Source organism: Equus przewalskii, chromosome 10 (genome assembly GCF_037783145.1).
Source record: "Equus przewalskii isolate Varuska chromosome 10, EquPr2, whole genome shotgun sequence".
Taxonomy (NCBI): domain Eukaryota; kingdom Metazoa; phylum Chordata; class Mammalia; order Perissodactyla; family Equidae; genus Equus; species Equus przewalskii.
Window position 1 is genome coordinate 20606889 of NC_091840.1, and position 15039 is coordinate 20621927.

Below are 15039 nucleotides of genomic sequence, written 5' to 3' on the forward strand. Positions count from 1 at the left end.
AGAGACCTGAATGAAGTGAGAGAGGTAGCTATCTAGGGGAAGTGCTTTCTAGGCAGAGAAGAAAGTGCAAGAGGCATGGAGCAGAAATGAGCATGGTGGGTTCCAGGAGCAGAAAGGAGACAGGTGTGAGCAAAGGGGAGTGCACAGGAAAGGAGGTCAGAGAGCCATCGGGGGCAAAATGGATTACTTGTGGGCTGTGGCAGGAGTTGGATTTTTTTTCTGTGTGGATTTTGAGCAGAGAAATGAAATGATCTGACTTGTGTTTTGAAACAATCTGTAACGTGGAGAGTTGACGGTGGAGGGACAAAGGGGAGAGCAAGACTGGTTCGGAGTTCAGTGCAGTAGGTCTGGGTCAGAGATGATGGTGGCTTGGATTAAGATTGTAGCAGCAGAAGGGAGGAGAAGTGCTCACATTCTAGAGACATTTTGAAAGTGGAGCCAACAGGATTTGTTGATGGATTGGATGTGGGAGGAGAGAGGGAGGAAGGAGAAGGAGGAGAGAGAGAGACTGGAGTCAAGACTTATTTTCAAGGTTTTTAGCTTGAGTAGGTGCTAGAATGGAGTTACCGTTTGCTAAAATAGGGAAGATTGGAGAGGAAGCTGTCTGGGAGAAGTTTTTAACGAAGGAGTTATTTTGGGCATGTGAAGTTTGAGATGCTTGTTAGATATCCAAGTAGGGATATCAAGTAGGCTGTTGGATATACACTCTGGAGTTTGTGAGAGGATGGGGCTGGAGATGGAAATGTGGAGACTGTCAGTGTATAGATATTATTTTGAAAGAATGGGACTGGATGAATCAGAATGTGAGTGCATAGAGGGAAAGAAGATGTTTACTATTAAAAGTTTTAACAGCAAAGCCTTTTCCTTTAAAACTACGAATTCTTTTCTCAAACAAGTTGGACTTTCTATAAAGACAGTATTTCATCACTGTGTTAGAAATGTTCCAGTCACCAAATGCAATGAACCATCTCAAATTTGGTGGCATAAAGCAGCACCCATCTTATTGTGCTCACAGATTCTGTGGGCTGGAATTCAGATAGGCACAGCAGGGATGGCTGGTCTTTGCTCCACAGTGTCTGGGGCCTCATCTGGGAAGACTTGACCATCTGGGGGCAGTCATCATCTGGAGTCTGCTTCATTCACATAGCTGGGCCTGGGCTGAGATGAGTCAAAGGCTGATCTCAGCTGGGACTGTAGACCAAATACCTCCACGTGGCATCTTCTTTCTTGGGCTTCTCACAGGATGTTGGCTGGGTTCTGGAGAATGAGCCTTCCAAGAGAATCATATGGAAGCACATAGCCTTGGAAGTTGCGTATGAACACTTCCCTCATACTCTGTTGGTGAGAGCAGTCACGGGCTTAGCCAGATTCAAGAGGAGGGAACAAAGATCCCTTCTGTCAATGGGAAGAGTATCAAAGAATTTGGGGCCACATTTTACAACCACCACAAATACCCTTTGAATTTGAGGTTCTGCCCAAACCATATTTACTTTGAAGGAAGGAGTTCAACACAGGATCCACGGATATGGATTCTTAGCCCCAATTATACATAGCTGCATGGCATGTGACCAGGATTACCTTAATCTCTCTTATAAGGAAAGTGACCTGAATAAGTTTGAGAAAAGGTTCTTCTTTCTCTTCGATAAGTGCGGAGTATATCGTGGGTCTGTGACATCGAGATTCTGAAATTTAAGTTCCCTTTCTCTGCTTTGTTTCAGTTGCCTGACTTAAAAGAATATTAGTAACTTACATAGCATTCTAGATTGGGAGATACTTTTATGACTCTTTTGTTTGGGCTTTGGCCAAGGATAACCGTACCCACAGGCTTTTTCCAGGAATTTCTCCTCCCTTCAGTTGCCTTCAAGCCTGGAAATTTTGATGTGATGATTTGCTTGCCCAACCTACAATTGTTTCTCAAGGGCTGTACTCCTGTTTTAAAAAATTGGCAGCCCACCTCTGATTCCTATGAGGGCGAGTCCCTTAGCATTCACAGCTCATTGGGAGAATGCTTTGCTTCTCTCCAGAAAAACCTCCAAATTCTAGGTAACCAATCACGCAGGGTAGAGCTAATCTTGTTTTCCTAGATGCAGTTGCCATATTAGTGCCGTGCTTTTAATGCTTTTAAGTACTATGACCATCAGTAACTATTGAGTAGCAACTTTTGCCGTGGAGGTGGTATTTATGTGTGTGTGCAAATGTGAGTAAAGGAAATGTTGGTTTGATGTCCTAAATCTAAGATCTGGTTGGAAGCTCTAGATCAGAAGGATGCAAAGAGGGTTGCCAGCAGAGAGCTCCTCCTCAAATGGAGGAGATGGAATCAAAACAAGGAAAAGCCTCAGCCTCATATGTAAGGGCTGTGGGCATTCAGAGTTAAAGCAGTGATTGGACCAGAGCGGTGGTTAGGGAAAGCCTCTCCAACAGAGAAGGAAAGGGACATATAATGCCACCAAGGGGAAAAATGTTTTAGGCAAGGACATCTGTGAGAAAGAAGCAAAGTCTTTGGGGGGCAGGGGTGACGGGAGATAAGTTGACTTGATGAAAGACAGGATATTTTTTAAAGTTATCTTGAGGCTGGAGAGAGGAGCTGGAGGTGGCCAAAATTGACTGAGTTGGGGAGCCTCAGCCAGGGGTAAAGTTTTTGAATTGGACAGTGAGAAGTTAGCGTATGTTTTTGAGCTGGGGGAGTGCTGCTTTACTCTTGTTGGAAGGTCACTGACTCATCCTTGAATTTTTCTAACAGCAAAACCGAAAAGAGGTAGTCTGCTCCTCAGACTCGTCTTCGTGGATGCAGTGTCCTCGCCTGGGAGAATCTGGCTCACTCAGTGTAGTTGTAGTTCATACCTGCGGTTTATTCATTCCATACATATTTTTTGAGCACCCATTATGAGCTGAGCTCTCTACTGGATCCTGGCAGGGGAGAGGGAGGACACACTAGTGAGCAAAAGCCAAGGCTTTTCCTGCCCTCATGGAGCTGGCAATCCAGCGGAGTGCAAGCTATGGAGTCATGGTGCTCGGGTCCAAGCGATGGTGATGGTGATAGAAGGAAGGCATGTGGACCATCTGTGGTGGGAGGCCTTGGTATTTTTGAGCAACTGAAAGAAGAGCAGACTGAGTGTCGGGACTTCAGCTAGCAGGCTGAGGCCAACTGAGGCAAGAAAGACAGGGCTAGCCGCGCTGTCAGTCACATTGACACTACTTACATTGACAACACTAAGATTGTGTATGTTAACTCGTTTAGTTCTTACAGCGACCCTGTGAGGTAAGTCCTATTTCCCCCCTTCTTCCTCATCTCCAGATGAGGAAACAGAAGCACAAAGGGGCTAGTAACCTGACACTAGCTCACATCCATCTAAGTGGTGGAGCCAAGATTCAAGTCTGGGATTGTGGCTCCAGGACCCATGCTCTGAGCACATTATTCTGTCTTAATGTTACATATTTTGTTTTTCAGCCTAAGAACAATGCAAAGTCATCTCTGGGGTTTTAAGTAGGGGAATAGCCTGGACTTTTTTAGTAACCCTGGACTTTTTTTGTTAAATATCAATTTACTATTACTGCAGCATTTGTTCTTGGATTGCAGTAACCTTAATGTCTTGAGGGAATCGAGCCTGATTGTAATTTATAGACTGAACAGTCTTTAGAGGCCATCTGGCCCAGTTGTCCTACCGATACTGGAATTACTCCTGTGACATTTCTCAGGGTGAACATTTAACCTCTGTTTGAGCACCAAGTGCAATAGGAACCTGGGAGGTTGTCCCTTACCCCTCTTTTGCCCTTCAGCAAGTCACCAAACCCTGTCACATCTCCCTCTTTAATATCTCTGGAAGATGTCAGCTTCAAAACATTTCTGACGCTGCTATCCAAGTTCAGGCCACTGCCGTCTCTCACCTTGATTATTGCAGCCTGAGGAATCTTTCTGAAATGTAGATCAAATTGTCACTTGTCACTTGTCTGCTCATAACTTTTCAGACCTCCTTATTGCCCTTGGATGAGAGTTCCTATTTCTTAGTATGGCTTACATGAGAGCCTTCTCCAGCCTCATCTCCTGCTGTAGTCTCCTTATGCATCTCTACAGTGTTCTGCTTCATTCCAGCTGCCTGGACCCCATCTCTGGAGATTAATATTCAGTACATCTGGAGTAAGAATCAGCATCTGGCATCTAAGAGCCCCTCAGGTGATTCTGATGTGCATTCAGAGTTGAGCCCTGATCTCTGCTCTTATTCTGAGGTTCTCAGTCTGGCCGCACATTAGCATCATCCTAGGAGCTTTTCAATATCACAACCTGGTTCCCACCCTGAGCCAAGTATCTCTGTTTATCTCTGTTTGTTTATTTATTTTTAAATATCTGCCCTTGTGGTTCTAATCAGCGGCCAGGGTGGGGAACCTCTGCATACAGAGGGAATTACTCCAGAGGGCAGAATTCGGGAATAGATGTTGTGGGGAAACAGATTCTGGTTCTGGAGTGATTTCCCCTTTCATGTCCAGATCTCCGACTATCTGAAGAGCCCCTCTTCTGTAATTTATCTTCTTCTCTCCTAACCCCACTTCCTGTTCTTCAAGTCTTCTTACTGGGCAAAACGTTCAACTTCTTGGACTCCTCATACCCTGACTGCCCCACCCTGAATGTGTTTGGGTTTTATTGCACCATTGAAATTGTGGTACAATAAGAATACCATTCTAGATGTAGGCCAGTTACAGCAGGACTAATAGATCCTTTAATTCCAACACTATATATGTCTGTTAAAGTACCGTAAGATCACATTGTCTTGGGATCATGGTTGACTCATGGGTTACTTAAAAATCAGTAAAATCTCCCATTCTAGCATAGTGGTTAAGAGCAGGAATTCTGAAAACAGGCTATTGGGATTGATTCCAGCACCATGCCTTTATTACCTGTATGACCTTGGGTGAATCACTTAAAATTCCATGCTTCAGTTTCTTCTGTTAAATAGGGATAAAAATAGTATCTATCTCGTAGAGTTGTTGTGAGGATGAAATGAGTAAGTAAATATATGTCAAGTGCTTAAAACAGACACACAGTAAATGCTATATAAACATTAGTGATAATCATTTGGACTGCTCTTAAACCAAGGTTCTTATTTTTCATCTTTTCTTTGTTTTGGATATCAGTTAGTGTTTTCACCTTTAGTCCTTCTAGGACCTGGAGCTATCCTTAGGTGAACTATGTATGGAGATACTTGATCAGGGCACCACCCAACCCTCCTGTCCTCCTCTTCTCCCTGTACACACATACACCAAATCCCAGCATTACTAACTCCCTCCCTCGGGATATGATACAAAGGCCCATTAAAATGCATGCATTTTACATAGCAGGGAAAGCTGGCATTATCATTTAACATGACTAATCTGATGAATTAATCTATGTTTCCCAGGGCATTGAGGAAGTGGATTTAGATAAGAAATGTTGATGAAAGAGTTGCCTGGTGTTGGGGAGGGGGAGGAGCATTACAGCAGTAAGGCATACCCTGTCCCGAATGGGACGGATGCTGTACACCCATTATTTTTTTAACTTTTACAACAATGCTTCAAAAGAGGAATACTTCCCCATATTACTGAAGAAGAACCCTGTTCAGTAGTCAAGTAGTGTCCTCCAAACAAATAGCTGATAAATGACAGGCAGGGTTTGCACCCAGGCTCATCCAGTGTAAACTCTCCTGTGTCCTTGGCCTCACACCACCGTGCTTCAGAGGAGTGTGTCTGGTTGAGAGAGTGGAAGTATCACAAAGTGGGAGGCTGTGTGACGCACAAATTTGGTCAGTTTTGTGGTTTTTATCTAGAGTCAGACCTGTTCTCAGGCGGCTTTAACCATAAACTGCGCAATCAGTAATTGACAAAACATGTCTGGTTGTGTTACTTTCAATTTAGAGGGCATTATGTTTGTTGGTTCTTGCTCCTTTAATCTGAAATACTTCAGATATGGTGCCTGTCCCAAATCAGGTATAGAGAAAGCATCAGTGTGTTTGTTTAATTCCTTAACATTATTAGATTTGAAATAGTAAGAGGTCTTGGTAATTTATAGTTTTCAGAATCTTTTTCTCAAAGATAGCTGGTTGAGCACTAGATTTGGGGTAGTTCTTTTCTAAAAATCCTGATTGCCCTTCATGGATCAGAGCACTAGGTTTTCTTTCATTTTTGCTGTTCATATTCCTGGTAGTCTCCACCTCTTAAAGTTTACTGTAAATCTGACACATTTTGTTCTCTATATTTCTGGATATAAATTAGATAACTATACAAAGGTAGTGCTAGTGATAAGACCTTATATGCATGTTAGGATTTGGAATGGAAAAAATAATGTGCTTGGCTCAAGAGTCTTGAACTCTTCCAAGAAGAATTAAAGTGAGATCAGAAGAATGAGGGATAGTAGAGTTTTTTGGGTTGAGAGTACTCCAGAGTGTCATTAAAATCTGTTCTTTCCCTCATTTCTCTGAGCTCTAGGCCCCAGTAATTTAGTACTTCTTTCATATATTCAATTTTGCCACCTTAGTAGGGAACTGTAGTTCAAATTCTCTTATATCTCAATGTCCATTTTTGCGAGGAAGAGTTGGTTTCTGACTTTAAAGAAAATCCTATTATTTGTAATTGAGTATATTTGAATATTACAATAAGTATAGTTTGGGCACTCAAGTGTTAATTTTTTGTCTTTTTACGAAATCAAAACTAGATTTATATATAGACTTATTGAGAAGGCAAACATCTGGTCTTGAACCTTAATAAGGGTACTATTTGGGTTTGTAAGCAATGCAGTTATATGTTTATGATACAAGTGTACTTATTTTGAATTACCTTTTTTAAATTTGAAATTCCACAGTCTTAATGTCTAGAGTAATTATGAATGGTTAAATTATCACTGGTTAAATAGTTAAAGCTGTAATAGTCAAATGTGACTTCCCTGCTCTTCATACACATTTATCCTACAGTGAAAATTTCATGAAGGTTGAGTGTCTTTGTCTACCATTTATTGACTTTTACTTTTTCTCATTTTCTCACTTCCCTAATTTACTTTAAGGAGTTTGCAGCTACCTCATATTATTTCTGAAATGTGGTATGGTGGGCACAAATAAATTGGAGCTTGTAAATATAAAAAAATAAATTCTATGGCCCTCAATGGGATTAGCAGGATTATATTGAAAGCGCTAATAGAAACCAAATAGTTGCTTTTCGGGCTTTAAACAAAAATCTCTTTGTATAGAAAAATGTTTACTATATAATAAATTTTTAAAAGAGGATACAAAGCTGTAAAAATACTATGATGCCAACTTTTACAAAGTAATAAAACATATATATATATATATACACTTGAGATAGATTAAAAGGAATTACACCAATATGTCAAGTGTTTGCTAGAGAGTGGGATGGTAGGATATGGGTGATTTTATCTTTTGAGGTTTCCCCCCAAGTTTTCCACAGTGCACATTGTTACTTTTATAATCTTTTTAAAGTGTCTTCTTAAAAGAACTGGTTTCTATAGAAGTTAGCGCAAATGTATTTCTATGTTACTTTCTAGTTTGATTGGCCTTAGTTGCTGGACCTTTCCTGACAACAAAGAGGAGCTTTTAATGTGGGCAACAGATAAAATACAAGTATGCTCTGTTTAAAACATAGGTATTTCTAATATAGATTATGGCTGCCACCCAAAGAAAAGTCTTATGACACCTTGCAAAGTGGAACAGAAAGTATCTTTAGATCACTTTCTGTTCTGGATTATTGTTTGCACCTGGTTTTCTTCCCGCTCCTCACTTTCGCCCTTCACTCCCTCACCCCTATCGTAACTCCACTGGTACAAGGATGTGAAATACGTCTTAATTTAAAAAGAAGTTCTATGAAATGATGGAATGAGTATGTGGTCACTATAAGTGGTCCTCACTTGGGTTTCTCAGCATCCCTTGGTTTCTTTAGATTGAAGTATACAAATGAGAACTGTGACTTTGAACCACCTTTTTTAGTGATCTTTACAGTAATAAGTTCCCCATCAGACAATAGTTGTTTGCTTTATGACTTGTTGTTGGTAAATTATCCCCAAGGGGTTGAGAAATTCCTGTTTTGAAAAGTCCAGAAAATCTTTGGTGAGTTGCTGTTTCATTTTTATTTTTCTTTTCTCTTCAGTTGTAGAAACCAGGATCATACTTACCTTTCATTCACTATCTGCTAACATAAACGTAGTAAACACCTTGAGAGAATTAAGGTCTGAGTTCTGCCCTAAGCCCACCGCTGTGGGCTTGAACTGACTTCTCTCCTGTGCAGAGTTGAGGGCCAGAATGGTACGCAGCACTCAAATTGTTGCGCAAATCACTTTCTGTGTTCTGGAGGTCAGTGAAAGTGACTGTTGAGTCGCAGTCTTAGAATTATTCTGTAGATAAGAAATACTTTACTTGGAACATAGTGGAATTCTTCACATTAATTTGTAATTTGAAAAACCAGAATTGAGATTGTGAAATAAAGTGGGCTCTTCTAAAATGTTTTTCCAGTGAAACACTTACCACAGAGCTAGTTGGCAATGGTTTCCCTAAACAGTTTGGCTGGGGCTCTCTTAAGGATATGCAGTTCTTATGAAGAGCCGGCCTGATTGCCCTGTGACTCCTGTTAGTTGGATATGGTTTGTAGCTAAGCAGCGGGTAAGGAGATCACTATTTGGTTTCTGGTTTAAGAAATAGCACAATTATTGTACTACTTATTAAAACTAACTAAAACCCCAACTTAAAACCAAAACAACAACAACAACAAAACACCTTCTGAGTTATAGACTAGAAGTGAATTGGAAAATTTCCAACAACTTGTAATTTTTAATGGTACGTTAATTTGAAAATACAAATATTCATGTATGACCCCAGCGTTAACCTATAATTGAGCACCGAGTCTAGTGTGTTGCTGCTTTATGGCTTTAACTTGGAACTTCAGGGAGAAGACTGTGATGGCTCTGCATTTGTATCTTACAGTAAGATGAGCAATTAAATAATTAGTCTATTTTTTATTAATTTATAGCACTGGAGTTTATTATGAAAAGTGGGTGTCTTTTTCTTTAAATCCTTGATTAGAAGAACCATAGCTTTTTGGTTACATAGTCTATAGCGGTAGTGTCCAATGAAAATAGAATGCAAGTCCATATGTAATGTTAAAGTTTCTGGTAGCCACATTAAAAGCAAAAAGAAATGAGTGAAACTAATTTTGAAAATGTATTTTATTTAACCCAATATATCTAAAATGTTATTATTTCAATATTAGTGAGATATTTTACTTCTTTTTAGTACTAAGTCTTCAAAATCCAGTGTATATTTTACACTTACAGCATATCTCAGTTTGAACCAGCCACATTTCCAGCGCAATAGCCCCGTGTGGCTAGTGGCTGCCATGTTTCAATATGGTATGGTAGGTCTAGAGTTTCAGTACATTCACAAGCAGTAGAAGCTATATCAATTGACATACTGTAGAGATTTCTATATGCATCAGGTCCTGAGATCCTGACTGATGCTTTTAGCCTATGAGGGAGATTTTAACTTGGCCTTAATGCGAATGTTGTCAGAGTTCTAATGGCCTTTAATTTCTTATTGAGGGTAATACATGCCATGGTTACAATGCTCCAGCTTGTAGCACACGCTTCAGCTATTGCTTTCATTCCAGCCAGTGTTTAAAATGTACCTGTTTGGGGCCCAGTGGTGCAGCGGTTAAGTTTGCAAATTCCTCTTCGGCGGCCCGGGGTTCGCTGGTTCGGATCCCGGGTGCAGACATGGCGCTGCTTGGCAAAGAGCCATGCTGTGGCAGGCGTCCCACATATAAAGTAGAGGAAGATGGGCATGGATGTTAGCTCAGGCCTAATCCTCAAAAAAATTAATAATAATAAAAAAAATAAAATGTACCTGTACCATTGCCCAAGCAGCCTTGGTTGTGTGGCAGGTTGGTCTTGGGGTGGGAGATGGGGAGGAGGCAGGTAACTACAAAGAAATCGTAGCTGGAAATGTTTGGGAGGTACCTAAGAGGAAGGAAGGCAGTGTTAAAAAAAAAAAAAAAAGAAAAATCCCAAGCACCCAGGAAACTTACTTATCCTCCTCTAATGTTATTGGAAATTAACATGATCTTCCATATAATGGGGCAAATACCTCATTCTGGCAATCTCATTTCTTTGCTTTACTGAACTTTTCTACCAGTGGAATTTAAGCCTTTGCTACCTGAGGAGGGAAAATACCTTAGATCTGTGCTATAAGTGTAAAGTACACACCAGATTTAGAAAACTTAGTACTAAAAGAAGAATGGAAAGCATCTCATTAACATTTTTTTTTTTTTTTTTTTGAGGAAGATCAGCCCTGAGCTAGCTACTGCCAGTCCTCCTCTTTTTGCTGAGGAAGCCTGGCCCTGAGCTAACATCCATGCCCATCTTCCTCTACTTTATATGTGGGATGCCTACCACAGCATGGCGTGCCAAGCAGTGCCATATCCACACCCAGGATCCGAACTGGTGAACCCTGGGCCGCTGAGAAGCAGAGCGTGTGAACTTAACCACTGCGCCACCGGGGTGGCCCCACATTAACAATTTTTGTATGATTTCATGTTGAGATGGTAACATTTTGGATATATTGGGTTATGTGAAATTTATAATTAAAATTAATTTTACCTGTATTTTTTTCTTTTTTAGTATGGCTACTGGAAAATTTAAGATTACGTGTGTGGCTTGCATTACATTTCTAATGGATAATGCTGCCTTGGATTGTTAATTATTCAATGTAACAGACTGCTGGGAAGGTACTACCTGTGCTTTCCTGAATATGTGCTTGAGAGCCCGACCAATTGATGCCATCTTTGTAGTAGCAAGGGGGGTATTCTGTGTCTGTTCCCCCAAAAGAGGGAGGGACAGCTGTAGCACAGCCCTCTCAGGTTCTGTAACAAAACCTGATCCTGAACCACTTAGCCACCATTAAACTTGCTGCTTTGAGAGTGGAACACCTGTTGGTTTTGTCACCAGTTTGCCGAGCCATTTTTGTCAAAGGGCCAGTAATTAAGTGCTTCTTCATGCCTTCTTTGAGAAATAAATCAAGAACTCTAGTTAAGTCTATATGTTTGTGTGTATTCAAACTTTCATGAAATGTTCTCACTATCCCAAAGAACCATCTCAGTGGGCCAGCCCCGTGGCCGAGTGGTTAAGTTCGCACGCTCTGCTTCGGCGGCCCAGGGTTTCACCGGTTCGGATCCTGGGTGCGCACATGGCACTGCTCATCAAGCCATGCTGAGGCGGCGTCCCACATACCACAACTAGAAGGACCCGCAATATAAAGTTGAGGCAGATAAGCACAGGTGTTAGCTCAGGGCCAGTCTTCCTCAGTTTTGGGGAGCTTTGGGGAGAAAAAGGAAAAATAAATATTTAAAAAAGAAAGAACCATCTCAGTATACTTTGATCTGTACATATCTTAGTCTTTGGCTATTACTCGTAGTTATTTTTACAACTTCTTAAGACTCCTCGGTCTGTACTGATATTTTCATGACCCAAGCTATTCAGAAAGAGGACTAAAGATGATTAGCCAGGTTGGTTTCTCAGACCTGAGCACTTCTCCGGGGTGTTCATGAACTTGGGGACAACTTCTGTGCTTGGTGTTTACCTTCTCTTCTTTCTCATCCCAGACTGAGAAATTTAAAAGACAAAATTACTTTTCACTGAGTAGGAGAATCCCAGGCAGATCCTTGCTTGTACTTTTAAATCTGTAGTCTTGGAATTAGCTGTCTGTTCTCCCTGAACATCCACATCTCATGTTTTGCTTTTAGTTCAGGTTTACTGTATGTACATCCAAGTTCACCTAAAAGGGGTGTAGGGTAGAAAGAAAGAAGCTGACGGGGCTGGCCCCGTGGCCGAGCGGTTAAAGTTCGCGCGCTGGGCTGCAGGCGGCGCATTGTTTCGTTGGTTCGAATCCTGGGCGCGGACATGACACTGCTCGTCAAACCACGCTGAGGCAGCGTCCCACATGCCACAACTGGAAGGACCCACAACAAAGAATATACAACTATGTACCGGGGGGCTTTGGGGAGAAAAAGGAAAAAATAAAATCTTTAAAAAAAAAAAAAAAAAAAAAAAGAAGCTGACATCCGTTGATCATCTGTTGTGTGCTAGGCACTGAGTTGGGTGCTTTAGAAATACCATCTCAGCAGCCTTGAGGGGTGGCACTTATGATCTCTACTTTATAGATGAGGACATGGAAATCTGGAAGTTAAGTCATTTTTCCTCTTCACATACCTCTGGTTGATAATGGATTCTAGAACTTGTCATCTTGCCTGCGTTGTCATCCCAGTTTAGAAGAAGCTGTGATGTGATTCCAGAGGTAGATTTTGTGAATGTGTATGTATTGTTCTAAACTGGAAAAAAACATACAGGATCCTTTCCAAAGCATCTTTATCCCTGATCACAGATCTGATGCCTGTGTTGGGTAGATGGGGTATTTCTAGATTGTTTACCCATACCAGGGCTTGTAGTGACCCTGTAAACACTTTGCTTTACAGTTGGGACCCCTGATTCCGGCAGGATGGCCCAATGGAATCAGCTGCAGCAGCTCGACACCCGGTACCTGGAGCAGCTCCATCAGCTGTACAGTGACAGCTTCCCGATGGAGCTGCGGCAATTTCTGGCCCCTTGGATTGAGAGTCAAGATTGGTAAGTCCTTTCTGAGAAACTCGACAAATTGTTAGGTTTTGGTTTAAGTCAAGAGACATGATCTGCCTTAGCTTAACTCTTTGCTAACTATTTCATCAAAAAACTTATGGGTACCGGTGATGGGGTAAAAGAGATCAGGAGATAAAGAGCTACTCTTAGTCTTGTATAAACATTTTCTATATTAGGAGTGCAGCTGTCTTTTGTCACATTGAAATGCCTCCTTGGGGGCCAGCCCAGTGGCACTAGTAGTTAAGTGTGCATGTTCCGCTTTGGCGGCCTAGGGTTCGCCGGTTTGGATCCTGGGTGAGGACATGGCACGGCTTGGCACGCCATGCTGTGGCAGGCGTCCCACATATAAAGTAGAGGAAGACGAGCACGGATGTTAGCTCAGGGCCAGGCTTCCTCAACAAAAAGAGGAGGACTGGCAGTAGCTAGCTCAGGGCTGATCTTCCTCAAAAAAAAAAAAAAAAAAAGAAATGCCTTCTTGGTGGTAGATGTTTTCAATGCTGATTTGGATTTCATTTCCTTGGTGAGATCCTCTGTGTGTTTTGACACTTCAGGGATGTGCTACAAATATTTTTTGTCTGAATGAGAATTCTGTCATGGGTAGAAGTTTGGGTCCATACTTCTGATTCCCCTTTAATTAAAGGAAAGAGACACAGAATAAGAGAAATAGGCTCGTTCATAGAGGAGACAATGACACAGAATTCCAACAAATACTTGCTTCACTTTAATGTATTCAGATCCACCTATTAATTTTGGTTTAATTCAGGCCTGTGACCTAGTTTTGCCAGAATTTGGTGAGGGGCCAGGGAAATGATTCAGAGATATTGGAGATAGGCCATCCTAGCCTGGGATTGCTTATTGGCTACTAATAATCTGACCATAGAGTTGACTGAGAATTTAAAGCAAAACAGCATATTTGTCCATTTCACTCTAATTATTTTATAAGTATAGACTATGACAGTGGCTAATAATATCTGGAATAATTGATAATAACTATTAAACTGATGATATTTATTGTTGCTGAGCACGATGACTCTAGAAGGATGACTAGGTTAAAGCATTGGGTTTGCCTTGCCTCCTTCTTGGTGGTGATTTCTCTGCGTGTGTGTGTGTATGGGTTTCAGAATCATTCTTTGTCTGTCTTCCTTTTCCTAGGGCGTATGCGGCCAGCAAAGAATCACATGCCACTTTGGTGTTTCATAATCTCTTGGGTGAGATTGACCAGCAGTACAGCCGCTTCCTCCAAGAGTCAAACGTCCTCTATCAGCACAATCTGCGAAGAATCAAGCAGTTCCTTCAGGTGGGATGAGAAACTGAGTGGAGGAGAAACTGAACCTGCAGACTAGAGTTTTAGCTTTCTTTCCTGGAAGTATTTCTTTTCTCATTTGGATGATGAGAATTTATTTGGTAATTCTCAAAGGAGAAATAATTAGCCTTTTCTCAAATCTCTGTGTACTCACCGTGAGCATCATTACCTGAGATTCACTTCTTTGGTGAGTTGAAGTAAGAACGTGATTGTTATGTTAATCATTATGTTAGCATGTTAATAACATGATTATAACTAGGTCCCCTCATAGGAAGAAGACTCTTACTCTTAAATGTTAAAGGTTTGACCATAATTGGATGCCCCTTGACAAAGCTGGTGACTTCCCTATAAGACCAGGATAACGTATCATCCAGAAACTCAGACTGCCGTGCCTTCTCTCCCAGAAGTACAGCTCATCATGACTGCCTTTCTTCTCTTCTTCCCTTTGTCTCCCACTGATTGCAGCCAGACTCTGAGGCCTTCCTTCTGTTGTTTTGTGTAGTAAATGTAATGCTTTCCTTAGTTTATGAGGAAGTTAGCAGAGTTTGGTCCACATTTCCATAGTGTACTGCAGCTTTTCATTCTCTTTCTCTCCTACTTACAGAGCAGGTATCTCGAGAAGCCAATGGAGATTGCCCGAATTGTGGCCCGATGCCTGTGGGAAGAGTCCCGCCTCCTCCAGACTGCAGCCACTGCAGCCCAGGTGAGACCTGGGAAGAAGCACAGTGCTGTTGGGGATGTGCTTTCCTTCTTGTGTGCAAAGATGCGCTTGCTCTATACAGTCGCTAGGATGTACACTGACCACCAGGACAGAAGTGGGTGTTTTGGGGTTTTTTATTTTATACAATAAAAATAACTTAATTTTTTTCCTGAGTATGTAATGCATTCACTTTTTTTTTACTTTAATTAACACATTATTGGGGCCAGCCCTGTGGCCAAGTGGTTATAAGTTCGTGTGCTCCGCTTCAGCAGCCCAGGCTTTCGCCAGTTTGGATCCTGGGCGCAGACATGGCACCACTGTTCAAGCCATGCTGAGGTGGCGTCCCACATAGCACAACCAGAAGGCCTACAACCAGAAAGCAAC

At 41.5% G+C, this 15039-nt stretch overlaps 1 protein-coding gene across 4 annotated transcripts in view; it reads left to right on the forward strand.

Annotated features, from left to right (window-relative positions):
* STAT3 (signal transducer and activator of transcription 3) overlaps nt 1-15039 on the forward strand; it is a 62072-nt gene that overhangs the window by 20827 nt on the left and 26206 nt on the right. For all 4 annotated transcript variants that reach the window (XM_008519204.2, XM_008519206.2, XM_008519205.2 and 1 more), the window contains exons 2-4: nt 12493-12643; nt 13805-13949; nt 14560-14658. In XM_008519204.2, the coding sequence (XP_008517426.1) occupies nt 12516-12643; nt 13805-13949; nt 14560-14658 (372 nt within the window). In that variant the 5' untranslated portion in view covers nt 12493-12515. The remainder of the gene's footprint in view (nt 1-12492; nt 12644-13804; nt 13950-14559; nt 14659-15039) is intronic.